The sequence below is a fragment of the Peromyscus maniculatus genome, chromosome X, assembly GCF_049852395.1.
Source record: "Peromyscus maniculatus bairdii isolate BWxNUB_F1_BW_parent chromosome X, HU_Pman_BW_mat_3.1, whole genome shotgun sequence".
In the NCBI taxonomy this organism is placed as follows: domain Eukaryota; kingdom Metazoa; phylum Chordata; class Mammalia; order Rodentia; family Cricetidae; genus Peromyscus; species Peromyscus maniculatus.
The window spans coordinates 52,869,976-52,883,709 of NC_134875.1; the positions used below are offsets into that span (position 1 = coordinate 52,869,976).

Here is a 13,734-nt window from a genome sequence, read left to right on the forward strand (position 1 = left end):
ATTATACCCTATGGGCTGTATCTTCAAAAAAAAATCTCAGATGAAAATTAAATTTTGAATTGCCATCTAGAAATAAATTTTTATAGATAGTGTACACATTAGTTCCTGAAAATGGTAGAAAAGGTTTCTTGTCAAGTTCCCCAGCACAAGTGTGAATGCTCTGTTTCTGAGTACCTACAAGCAGTGAAAGGACACATTGTGGCCAGCCAACTCAAATTGCTACCCACGTTTAATCATTGTAAATAAAGGAAGCAGAGAGGCCCATGTTATATTTTCAGAACTGGCATGCTCAATACAGAACTATTAGTTTAAAAATACGACTGAACATTCTATTTGAATTAATCTAGATTTCTGTGAAAAATAAAATAGTATAAAGTACAATTGTCCACTTAAAACATGTAGCACTCATTTCATGCAAATTATTAATTTAGTCATTACACATAGCATTAAGGAACACCCAGAGTAAATACAACTTTATAACACTGGAAAAACACTTCAGAATTGATACATTTTCATTTTGAAATACCTATAGTTTTAACAGAAGTTTCCATTCTTGGTGGAAAAAAATACATCTATGAAATACCTACATATATTGAACAGGACTTTTCAAAGGGGAAATTAATTGTCTCCCTGTGAAATGAACGTGTATCACTGTGAAAATTTCACTCAGTTTGGTGCATAATGCATTTTCTGAACAGTTAGATATAGAAAAGCAATAGAGAAACAGGTACTTTCACAGAATAGATGGATTACAGGGAACCAACCACGGAAAGAGATTAGAGACAGATCATCAAAGAATATTTTCTTATGTTTGCTTCTACTTTGGGGTCTCACAATCACAAGGGGGTAAACAAAGTCTTAATTTTAACACATTGTGTACATTGTCCTTGTTTATAATTGTTCAAGAACTTTATGTAAGAACCATTTGCAAAATTTCTGAATCAACTTTGATAAGCAGTTATGAAATTGACCCCCACAGGTATCAAGTTGGAGAGCACACCAAACTAATTGTAAGTGATGGAAAGTCATAATCCATAATAAATGCTAGAATAGGAGTACATTTCTTATAGCCAATAGGAGATAGGCTATTGACAAAGACGTTCTCATATGGTACAGTCACAGTCACTGCATGAGAGTAGACAAGTTTAGTCTATCAAATATATTCTCTGAAGCACTGGGAATACAGATACTTCTGCAGGAACAGACTCGTTGTATGTACAGAATAGTCTATTTCACAACTACGTTGCAATGAAAAGTCTGCAGTTGCTGCTCTATTACTAGTAAACTCGAGTCGCTTAGCACTTCATTTCTGAATAGTGTCATTACTTCTTTCCAACTGCAGACATTTGCAGTCAATATGAATTTAAGTTCAACTTGCAGTGAGGCTGAAAAACAAGTAGGACAATGCCCACATCTTCACATAAATCTTCGAGAGGATCACAAGAGTGTTTGGGAAGAAAACATTTAAATAGGAATGTTTTAGAAAACAATAAAATGCGCACTTTAAGATGCATTTTCAAAGTTGTAAAATGTTTTTTAATGATCCAGAAAGTCATAAGGCTTACTAAAAATCATCTTTAAAGAGCTTAGAGTTGTCTATTCGTTTGCTTAAGGAATGCACATAGTTTCCCTACCTACCAGTGTGGCTACAGTTGCTGTGCTTGTCTAATAGAACTAAAAGCTGTTATTACAGGCTGTTGGTTTAGTCTACAGAAGTTGTCCATTATGTTGAAGAAGATGTAAATGTTTCAATCATACTATTTTCTCAACTGATCTTCCTGAACAGTCTTCCAATTAGCTGTATCAATTTTTTTCCTTTGTAATTCCCAACTGTTTTCTGTTATTCTATAAAAGTTCTCCTTTCACTTAAACATTCACTCATAATTTTCAAGTTCATTGAGTCTCTAGGATTTCCTTTTTTTTTTTTTGAAAAATATGTTTAAATGCTGAATTCTTAAATATGGGCAGTCCTTGTGGTGCCATAAAACTTCCTTGAAAAGGACACAATTCAATTTTTTTCTTTTTAGGAAAAAAATCAAAACTGTACATTGGCACAAGATGCCATACTACAAAAGCAAGACCTTCTATTCCCCCACTACTCTATAAGTGTAAACAAAAATATTTAAGTATAAACATGATTTTTGTGCCTTTTTCTTCACATTTTCAGCACCTCAATGTTTTTAGGTGTAATTTATGCTCAGTATAACAGAAATTCCATATTCTCATGTAGATGTTCAGAGGAATTGAGATTTTTTTTTCTCACTACCAAATATCACTGGTGAAGCTAAGCTCTTTGGATGATAACGGCAGTAGGGAATTGTTCCTTGAAAATTCCTCAGTCTCTTTCAGGGAATTATTAAGTGGTAGTTGTCCGTTGAGGAGTGTCAGTGGCAAGTTACAGTAAGTGTGGTGGTTGCCTAAGGAAGGTACTGACAGGGTGTTGGTTGGCATCTCGTGTTTGTATCCTCTGCAACAGTGCCTCATTTGCATTGAATCTGAATGGTGGAAATCAGGGAGATCAGCTTGCGATGGCACCATTGTGGCTGATGTACTTGTCATGGCAATTGAAGGTATAGGCTGAAGTTCTCCAAAAAGCCCCTGTTCTGCAGAGTCTAGAACATGGCAATGGGATAGCATTTCTTTTTTCTTGATGGGCATTTCATACACTAAGTGCTTCCAAAACTTGGAATTTAATTTGCTGCTTTTGGGTCCCTTCCACTTGATCAGTGATAGAAGTTTGATGTTGTGCTTTAATGATTCCACTTCCTGGCAATTCACCTTCCCTTTTAATTCTGTACACTCAATTAAAATCACTTTGATTTCTCCACTGACTAGCATGTTATGGAGTCTGCTTTCCAGTTCGAAAATACTCCATCCCCGTCTGAGAATATAGTCTGGAGTTAGCACGATAATAAGTCTTCTGCTTTGTTCAACACATCTTGTGAGATCTTCAATGTATGCTATAAATCACAGAAAGAGAGAAAGAGTAAAACAAAGACATTGCTAGTCTTTAAAGCATTAGGTTTGCATTCTAGATCCAGTCTTTCATAAAGTCCATTACATTTTCTCTTGTGTATTGCATATCCAGAAAGCCCATTTCTGCAACAATTAAGAAATTAAAAACAACTGATAAAATCCTTATTTTTTGCTTTATTATTACTTACAGTGTACTGATGACCCATATAAACTTTGGCTTCTTCAGAGTTTAGGTGAATTTTAGTTTTTTTTTTTGTTTATTTAATCATTTAAGTCAAGACAAACTTCCAGACTAGTAAGTTAGTACTGTAAGTGAACAAGTAATCAACCAGTTGATGAAAAATGAACAGAAACCCTTTAATCATTGGTAATTTTACTTTTGAGTTTGGTATATTTTCCTCCTTCCTTTCTGTGTTTTATAACTTTTGGCTAACAAATAATAATGGTACACATGATGCCTATTCAACTGGTAAAATATTATAGAAGCTATGTGTGTGTGCTACCAACAGGAGAGATTGTAAGATGGATATGGTGGAAAATCTCTTCTAGAATCACAATCACCTTATTTATCAGAATATGCTCTGTCATTTGCAGCATTAGGTCCTCAATATTGTCCTTCAAACTAATAGATATGGAAGTGATGTGTGTTCATGAATTAAATAGGAACGATCTATTGCTTTGTGGTTTAAGGACGAAGAATGAAGGGTGGAGTTAGAGTTGGGGGTGGTAATGGAAAAGAATGACTGATAAAGAGGAAAGGAGGGTAGATACTTATAAATAAACTTTTATGTTGCAATTCTGAAAACGCGGTGAATATGTTATGGCTTTCTTCATAGTAGAAGAATACTCAACTTGCCTCTGGGTTTGCTTACCCCATGCATTAATCCTTTTTAAATCACACTTCCCACAGTCTCACCTGCCATAAAGGGAAGCCCATATCCCTGTGATATCAAAAAATAGAGACTTGGACACAGGCGCTGCACCAGAAAGCAGTCTTTACTAAGCAGAGCACAAGGCCCTGTCTAATGTACAGTACCCTCTAGCAAAAGCAGTGCTTACAGAAGCATAGCAACATTGGTCACTACAAATCTGCCCCAGGTTATGGACTGCTTTTAAGCAGTCACATTCAGCACATATCATGGGGGACATCAAACAGCTCAATACAAGCCATTTGAAAAGGGAAACTTATTTTACAGATGCACATTTTACAGATGATCTTCTTTTTCCAGGACCATATTTTTACCAGTGGCAGTGAGAAAACTTTCAAAAGCAATAATGAGCAACATTTCTACACATCCCTGCTCATAAACAACAAAAGCAGCAACAACAAAATAAACATTTCCAAGAGATACATGGAATTGTCCATTTAACAATTTCTTGTTAATTTTTTAAAAAATATATTTCAGAATATTCCCATGCAGTAGTTACATTTGACAATACTTTAGAGGATGAGGCTATTCGCTGAATTGGGATGCAACCTCTCAATAATTTTAAGTGTTTTCCTTTAGAGAGTGTGTATTCAGAGGGAAAAGTCGGCATTACAATTTACAAAACCACTGTACACACAGCTCTGGGGAGGTTTGTCACTGGGAGGGCTGGGGAAACAAAGTGGAAGGAAAGGTGGAAAGTCTCAATAGAGTGGAAAGATACTATCCCAATGCATCAACAGCTCTGACTCTTCATTTTCTTCCTTCCTTTCTGCTCCCCAAAAGAAAGAAGTTATGTGGGAAGCTTCATCATTAGAGGTTGGATCTGTAAGATACAGTAAAATAAACTATCATGTATCTTTCCCATGATGCTTTTCACCTTTTCTCCAGAGCAAAAACTAAACAAAACAAATCCCACACCCAGAATCATGGTATTGGTGCAAGAATACAAGAGGATATACTTTTACTGGGTGGATAATGAGTTCATTGTAATTTCATAGAAATTTCTGTTACTAATAATTTTCCAAGACTTTATTTTCACTATAATTCTTGTCTCATCAAATTTCAGCCTACACTTTGGAATTTTAAAAAGTAGCATACAAACCATTTCAGTAGTCATAGTAAATATACTTCCAAGACCAACACTATTTTTTTTATGTTAGGCTATATTCTAAATGTACCTTTAAAAACAAAAATTTGGGATGAGTTGGGTGAGGATGGTGAATGTGATCAAATCTCATTGTGCGAATTTCTCAAAGAATTAAGTAAAATGTGAATATTTAGAGCAGGAATAAAAAGATGCTTACAGAGAAGAGTTAGGATTGGGTTAGGCAATCTAGGAAGGCAGGGAATGAACTCTGCAAAAAATCTATCTCAAGAGGAAACAGCAGTTGTCAGAAAAAAAGGGACAGCAGAAGCCATAAAGATAACTTCTATGATTCTTTGTCATTTCTCAGAAAGGGGTCCTAAGTGCTTAGACAAATGTTTTTAAAAAGTAATACACACACACACACACACACACACACACATATATATATCTGTACATAAAGAGAAATTATAAGTCAAGCAGCAATTGATTTAATTGAGCTATCATGGACTTCAGCTTTACCGGTCACTTTCTGGGATGGGGAATGAAAGAGTATAAGATACTTTCCCATTAGTATAGTTCTCCCAGTTCACACATCTATTATATTTTTTCCCATTTTACATCTAAGCAGAATGCAACATTTATGGATTTAGTAGCATCTTAGAAACTTTTGCCCCCAGAAGAAATTTATTAGGACAGTTCCCACTCTGCTCAGCTGCACAGGGTGTGGGTGTGGAAGGGAACCTTGGAGAGAGGGAGTGGTCCCAGTCTCCTGCATACTACACTGGCTGTGCTTATCCTGGCAAAGCCTAGTGGAGAGTTGAGGCAAGCATCCAGATAATTCGGGCTGAAAACCTGCTGTGGAAGAAAAAAAAAACGGAATTATCCTGGTTTGCCCTATATATACATTAATCATATGTACTGGAGTTAGACAGTACATCAAAATTTTCCCTGGGTAGAAATAGCCCAAGTGTCCCAAAGAAAACACAAGCCATTTGCTTGGGCCTTGAATTCTGTGTTCCATTTCACTTGGTGAAAAAGCAAGTGGAAGTTTTCAGATGTGAAGCCCACATTTCACTTCTTGGGATGGTGATCAGTGGCTGGGCAGCAACCTCAATATTTGAAAGCAGCTGGGGAGGTGCCGCTAAGAGCTGCTTGGCTCTGTGGAAGAGGGAGAGACTGTGTGCTCTTGCTCTTACTTTCTGGCTCACTCTCTGTTTTCCTCTTTTCTCTCTCCTCTCCTTCTCTCTACCACTTGCTCTCTCCCTTTATGTTTTTCTTCTTTTCTGCTTTTTCCATTCTTTCCTGCCACGTCCAAGTTTTCCTTCTTTCTCTTTCTTTAATTTTTTTTTTGTTATTTTCTCAGTTTGTATTTCATTTCTTTCTCCCCTCACCACCCTTCTTCCACTTGGTTCTCTCTTTCCTTTCAGCTTTCCCTTTTTTCCATGGGAAAAACAAGAACCTAGTTGTGATGCAAAAATGTACAGAATGAAGAAGAAACAAATGAGGCATGATCCAAAGATTTTTACTTGTTAGTCTTGAGCCAGGAAGTCCTTGTTGGCTGGCTGTGTGTATGAAGCAAATGCTCAAGACAATTCCCCCCTCACCTCGGGGTTGTATATCTGTATCTAATGACTGTGATTTTAAACCTGATCTTCTAAAACCCATGACCTGTTTTTGGGTGGCCGATGAACAAAGAGTGACATTTTTACATTTTGAAAGTTTTTTTCTTTTGAGGATGATGAATAAGATTTTTAGGATGTTGAACATGATACAAGGGAGAGCATACGTGATCCACAAATCTTAAAATATTTACTATCTGGACCTTTACAGAGAAGATTTGCCACCACTGAATTATAGACCAGGCAGGGTGGTTAGGCTTGGAACAGTTCCAAATAAACTAAGCAGAAACAGGTATCAAGTTAAGACATTGCTCGTCCAAAGCACAGTGTCCGACAGGCAGTCAGGTTTGCCCTGGTAGGCTGTGGTTTTGTGGGAGACATTTTAGAAGCCTTCAGAAAACGAATTAAAAAGCTTGTTACCACAAAGTGATAATAAAGAAACATTTTTCAAAAAAATACCCAAATCCTCAGCACATATGAATACTCACTATATCTTGCCCTGATTTGTTCAGACAAATTTAGCAACAGAGTAGAAAAAAAAAATCCCTTAAAAGATGCTTTTCCCCTCACATAAAAATATATAGCATTCCTTAAATAAAAGGTCACAGTGTCATGTTGTCATGTCTTTTTGCAAGTTTTGGTTTTAAGTAACTTCTGATGGCAGAGAAGACCAAAGGGGGCTGTACTGTTGCTTGTTTCTCTAGATGAGTCTGTGAAAGCACAGGCAGAATAAGAGACATGAAACAAAGCCAGCCAAGCACATTTAACCTATTAATGACCTTCATAAGTAGGCAAAGCAAAAAAAAAATCTTCAATGGAATTTTAATTGAGGTGCCTGTTAGGATAGGAAAAAAATCATACTTTTTTTTATCTTTTTTTTTTTGGTTTTTTTATTATTATTATTATTATTATTTTACAACACCATTCAGTTCAACATAATAGCCACAGAATCCCCTGTTCTCCCCCTCTCGCTCACCCCTCCCCCCAGCCCACCCCCCATTCCCACCTCCTCCAGATCAAGGTCTCCCCCGAGAACCGGGGTTGACCTGGTAGACTCAGTCCAGGCAGGTCCATTCCCCCCTCCCAGACCGAGCCAAGTGTCCCTCCATAAGTCCCAGGATTCAAACAGCCAACTCATGCAACGAGCCCAGGACCTGGCACCAATGCACAGCTGCCTCCCAAACAGATCAAGCCAAATGACTGTCTCACCCGTTCAGGTGGCCTGATCCAGTTGGGGGCCCCTCAGCCTTTGGTTCATAGATCCTGTGCTTCCATTCATTTGGTTATTTGAAAAAAATCATATTTTACGTGCCAACACCAAGATGTGTCTCATTTTGTCTTTTCTAGGGATTCATTCTTTTCGACACATTGTCAAAGAAAATGCATTATCACTAGACCCTCCTTTGGTAATGCAGCATCATTATTGGGGAAAATCAATGGAAATGATCATTTAAAACACGGTTAAAAGTATGGTGAATTTAATTTAAAAAATCTCTTTCAGACGTTTGATTAAATAAAATTCTAGTGGACTTATTCAGACAAGTAGGATTAGATTAAAGAAAACTGATCAGCAAATGAATTGTGCTTGTTTTAATAAAGCAAAGGGTAAAATGAAGGAGGAAACACAAATAAAACAGAAACAAAGACAGCAGTCCTAATTAACTGAGTCTAGAGTGGTATGTATGGCTTTGAAGACTTGAGTACCCTTCTCAGTCTAAAGCTCTGGATGGGCTGTAGAGGTAGAGAGGACAGGAGCAAAAATAAAAACTCTATATTAACAGGTGGTCTGCCTCTAGCTACTGATAATCTGATTTTGCAAGTTAATCAATTAGCAATTTGCAAATTGTTTTTGTATTGGTACTTGTAGTTATGTTGGAGTTATTATCAGAGTATGTGGCATATTTTTTAAGTTAAAAGATCAAATATTTAAGGTCTAGGCATGCATAATTTGGTACTCTGCCAGATTCAAATGAATCTTGCAAATTAAAGACACAAATATGTACAGCTATTATACAAAAACATATCATTAGATTAAGATGGGATGCATCAAAGCATATAATACTCTCAGTTTTTGGTGAACATTGTTAACTAATAAACATCAACAACAGTATCTTTTAAAAATATAGGTTAATATATCAAAAATTAAGTTAAAATCTGTGTGTTTCCTATATAACAAAAAACATATTTTCACTACTAGGTACCTATGATTGAAAATTTCTCAGACCTTTGACATACAAAGAGGCTTCTAATGAGGTACTTTTATTACCACTTGATTGAAAATATTATGGATTTTTCCACTTTGTCAGTTGTGAGAGTCTGTCCATTATTTGCTACCGAGGCAGACACCACCATTTTCCTTTAGCTGGGTGCATGTGTAGGGATGTACTTCCCATGTGTGATATTACATGCCCTACAAAGTCTTCCCTCTTTCCCCTAATTCTCAAGTCATTAGCTTGATAGTTGACAACTATTTAGCAGGGTTTAATTTCACAACAGAAAGTTCATTCTTGACTAACTAATGTAAGAGTCCTACTGAAGAATGATTAGTGGGTAAATCAACAGTTAACTTAGATTTATTCAGAGCTTGATTTTGGAGGCCTTATTTCTGGTAGTGAGTCCTTCATACTTGGTATTGCATTTCACCTGTGGGAATAGTGTTTACATTCTGTTTTCTTTCACCTCTTCACATTTGAAGACTAATCAGAGAAAGAGAAATTGGAGCGTAACACGGCATCAGAACACCCATGCTCTGTCGTCCTTCTCCCTTCTTCATCAGCCCTAGAAAGGTGCATATGTAACTAATTGACAGTAGTGTCAACTTACTGATTATGGAATAAAGCTATTACTGCTCATGGAGATTTTTTTCTGTATTTGCTTCAGTGTTAAGACATTATCCTGCTCAGTTGATTGTTTAAAAATGCCTTTACTTTAAACTCCATATTTCCTGATTAAAATTCTGCACAATGGATTCTAACATCTACTTCAAATGTTGATGAGAAAACTAGTCCATTTAACCTTAGTAAATTTTGGAGTAATTAGAGTATAATTTCTGCTCTTTTTTTTTGTTTCTAGCATGAAGGAAATTGTCAAGACACCTAATTTTATACTATGTGAGTAAATTTCAAACAACGTTTTAAATTTCATTGGCTGTGCATGTCACCTCTGCCTCACACTTTTTAGGTCACAGACATTAGATTGCCTGGAAAAGGATTTTATTCCTCCCCAAGGACAACTTACTTGAATGGTGTCCAATCTGTTCAGCGATTATAAGAACTATTGGCAATGCATACTTACAGGTCCATGCACAAAAAATATTTTTTGCATGCCTCACTTCAGAAATGACTAGGGATCATCTGACAGCAGATGTGTTCTCCAGTCATTTGTCATTTCGTTGTCAGAACAATCCCATGGCTGGCCTTAAGCATTAAAAGCCTGAAGATTAGATTAGTGAGGAAAGTTTAGCAAATACATAAAATAAGATAATTGAATTTGTGAAGAAGTGCTACAATTCTTGAGTGAGAGAGCCTCATAGAAATTTGGGCATGAAAATAAGTAAAAAATGATATTTGAGATCAAATTTAGAGATATAATTTCGAGGGCCATGGTTGGTCAGCCATATACATAATAATATTTTAGCTCACTAGTGTCTTTTTCTATCATAGACATACATAAATAATTCATGTAGAGATCTTCCAAATATTTATATGAATAAAAGGGGAAATTGAGGTAATGCTTGTAAAGGATTGTTTTCTTCTGTAAGTTACCACTTAGAGAATTATATTTTTGTCCAATACTTCTGCTAGAATAAGTTGGAGTCATAATTGTTACTAATACACTTTTAAGGACCTTTCTTTCTTTTAAAGGTAAATAAAGACTATAGGATCGATTCTTCAATTTTATTTTATTTTATTTGTCTTAGAATGCTCTTTTCCCCTCCAAACCAGTGGGCCTCAGCCAGATCCCATAGCTTTTTATACTTTAATGTTTCATAATCTGTGCAGAAACTCTGAGATAAGATGGGTCCAAGAGGCTAAATGGTACTCATCCAAAAAATGTCCTCAATTTCAAGATCTCAATTGCACAGCTGGGTTCTGTTGGTCACATGTCAGCTTCAGAGCACATCTGTTCATTCCTCAAGGATCCACTAGGCCCCATGAACACAATGTGCTCTGTGTAGGGTACTTTACACCACAAAACTCAGCAGCTGCAAGGGTGAGAAAATCTCGACTTCTCAAGTTTGTGTCTCTAGGCAGTTTGAGTAGGGTGTTTTCTCTCTGGCTTTCTTTTGGTTGCTTGTCACTTCTGACATACAGAGGCTTGTTGGCAACAAAGTTGCTTTCACTGTTCTCAGGGACAGATGTTTCTAGTCTGGGAAGAAACAGACCAAATTTTTACTGGAAAGTACAAATTCTTGCCACATCCAGGCACCTAACCTGAGAAAACATAAAGAAGATCTTGGCCGCTGGCTCACGAATGGAAACGTAGTTACTGCCAGGAAAATAATGCCCCAAATCTAAAGACTTGGTCTCAGTATTTAGGGAAAATATTTGTGTCAAATATTCCCATCTCTATGGTTCATAGCAGGCACACAACAATTTTCCCAGTAGGCGAGTGGTAAAACTCCAATTTATCTGGAAGATCAACATCTTTTTATCAGCCCTTTCTGAGAATTGTTAATGGAGAAAAAGAGAGAGACGGGGAGGGAAAGAAAAAGAGAGAGACTGAGACTGAGATACATGCACCTTTAAAATTCTGGGCATTAGAAATATTTTGAGCTGACAGGCTTGAGTGGAGTACCGTGAGAGGCAGAAAAGTGACTGAAGATAAATGAAAGGGAGCAACATTCAAACTAGTTTGATTCACAGAGAGTTATCATTCTGCATCAAGAAGGATCTTACGAAGTTTGCTTTTATAGTCCTCAAAGGTCTTGTTGCTACTTTTGGAGGAACGCATAGTCTTGGGTCAATATGCATTAAATGAGATGTGAGGGACAAAAACAGCTTATAATATTGTAACTAGGTCCTCCCCACAGGAATGTGTCTATATTTATATAGCATAACCTGTTAAATCTGTACCAATGGCTGCAAATTCAGACCACAGAAGCTTCTTTAATAACACACATACACCAGGTCCAAAATGTTCTACTCTGTCATTCATGTGTAAATCAAGTATATTATTCATATACTTCATCGACTTCCTGAATGCGTGCTAAAAATGCCAAGGAAAAACTCGTTAATCGTGACATGGTGACTGCTCAGCTAGCACTGAAATGTTGATGGAAAAGAAAAATTGTCAAAGAGCCTTTTTAAGAACCTCTGCAGGTTATACTCACAAATCGGAATTCAGAGAACATGAATTCCCTAGTTCAGGAAGGAAGGATTAAAAGCAAACACCCTCCAGTGGTTGCATCTAAAAGTTTCATAGTTTTCTCAAATGGCTGACTGTTGAAAAAATATTTTCATGTACCATCTAGTACTCTGGATCAAGTCCCCAATCATTCTGATGAGTGTAAAATCTCAAAAATATGAAAATGATCTTCTATGGACTATCGAATCTCTGCTGCATTTGATGTGTAACCTCTTTCTAGAAAGTAAGCTCTAAGAGCTGGAATCATGGTTGGTTCACCCATCATAATACTGAAGTGTCATAGACACTTACAAAGTGCCAATAGCACCAAAGTCTTAGATGGAACATTGGCTTATGCACTTGGGTTTGTAACAGATTATGCATAAGAGTGACACATGGTTTAGACATATTGTTTAGTAAATTAATAGTCAAGATAATTTAAGAGAATTTAAAAAGCATGTTATATTTGTGTTATCTTGAGGACCAATCTGGGAGGAGTTGGGTAAAGGAAAAGAATATGATCAAAATATATTATATGATGCCAGGTGGTGGTGGTGGTGGTGGTGGTGGTGGTGGTGGTGGTGGTGGTGGTGGTGGTGGTGGTGGAGCACACCTTTAATCCCAGCACTCGGGAGGTGAATCTTTGTGAGTTCGAGTCCAGCCTGGTCTACAGAGTGAGATCAAGGACAGGCTCCAAAGCTACACAGAGAAACCCTGTCTCAAGAATTCAAACCAAAAAAATATATATTATATGAACATTTCAAAGAATTAATAAAAAAAAACATTTTAAAACAGAGAAGGGCAACCAAAAATAAAGACCTTGCTTATTTTCATTTCTTCTTCTTCTCTTAAACTAACACTGTTGAAAATATATTAACAGTTATGATGAGGCACCAAATCACTTTAAATTGTATTAGATTACAATATCATTATGAAGATAAATGAAATACAGTACAATACTCATAGAACTTATAATCAATCATATTGGTAAGATATAAATAAATGGAATGCTACATAAAATTACAAAATCAAACAAAATATCATAGGTCTGCACATTTATAGTCAAAGAGTACATATACACCATGACTTCAAGGGCTGAAGAGATTACAACAGATTTTCCACAAAATCAGTAAGGGATATGGAAAATAATCAATAGGGTCTTCAAGTGGCTAACATAAACAAACACAGTGCAGACACACATAATGCATGCCATAGGCCTAACTTGGCTTGTGTAGAAGCTTTGAATAGGTAACAAATAAAATGGTCAATAGGAGAACAATCTGGGCTAGTAGCCAATTATGAAAGTGTTTAAGGAAGGTTATAGATTTTATCTTGGAGGAAATAGTGAAAAAAATCAAAGTTTGTGGAACAGTGCTTTGGTACTGATGGGGATGCACACATGTTAACGGATTACATGGAACAGTGAAAGTATAAAGAAAATAGAGATATAATCAATATTATCAGAGTCATAAAATTGCTGTCTAAGCTAGGATAATAGAAGTCAGAGTGGAAAAGACACAAGGGACATGGTTTGGGAGAAAGACCCTGAGGCATAAAAATGACTCCAAGGCATCAGGATATTCCTTGGGCAATCTATTGCTATAGCACTGTATTTTAAGTGATGAAAGTAGGCAAAATTACAAAAAGGTAAGAGTAGAGAGACCCTGGAAAAAGAAGCTTAGAGACATTTTCATTGAGGAAAAGAATTAACTTGTAAATATTGTTTTCTTTGGACCTTTTAATGCACATTAAATGCATATACTAGTAAATACACTCA

General features: G+C 36.4%; 1 protein-coding gene across 3 annotated transcripts in view; it reads right to left on the reverse strand.

The window, feature by feature from the left end:
* Positions 1-212: 212 nt before the first annotated feature.
* The window catches only part of Il1rapl2 (interleukin 1 receptor accessory protein like 2), a 1,196,146-nt gene continuing 1,182,624 nt past the window's right edge, over positions 213-13,734 (reverse strand). For 2 of the 3 annotated variants that reach the window (XM_076562815.1, XM_076562816.1), the window contains one exon: positions 1,518-2,960. In XM_076562815.1, the coding sequence (XP_076418930.1) occupies positions 2,263-2,960 (698 nt within the window). In that variant the 3' untranslated portion in view covers positions 1,518-2,262. Of the gene's footprint in view, positions 2,961-13,734 lie in introns of all 3 variants that reach the window. The other variant, XM_042268818.2, reaches the window with a different exon arrangement.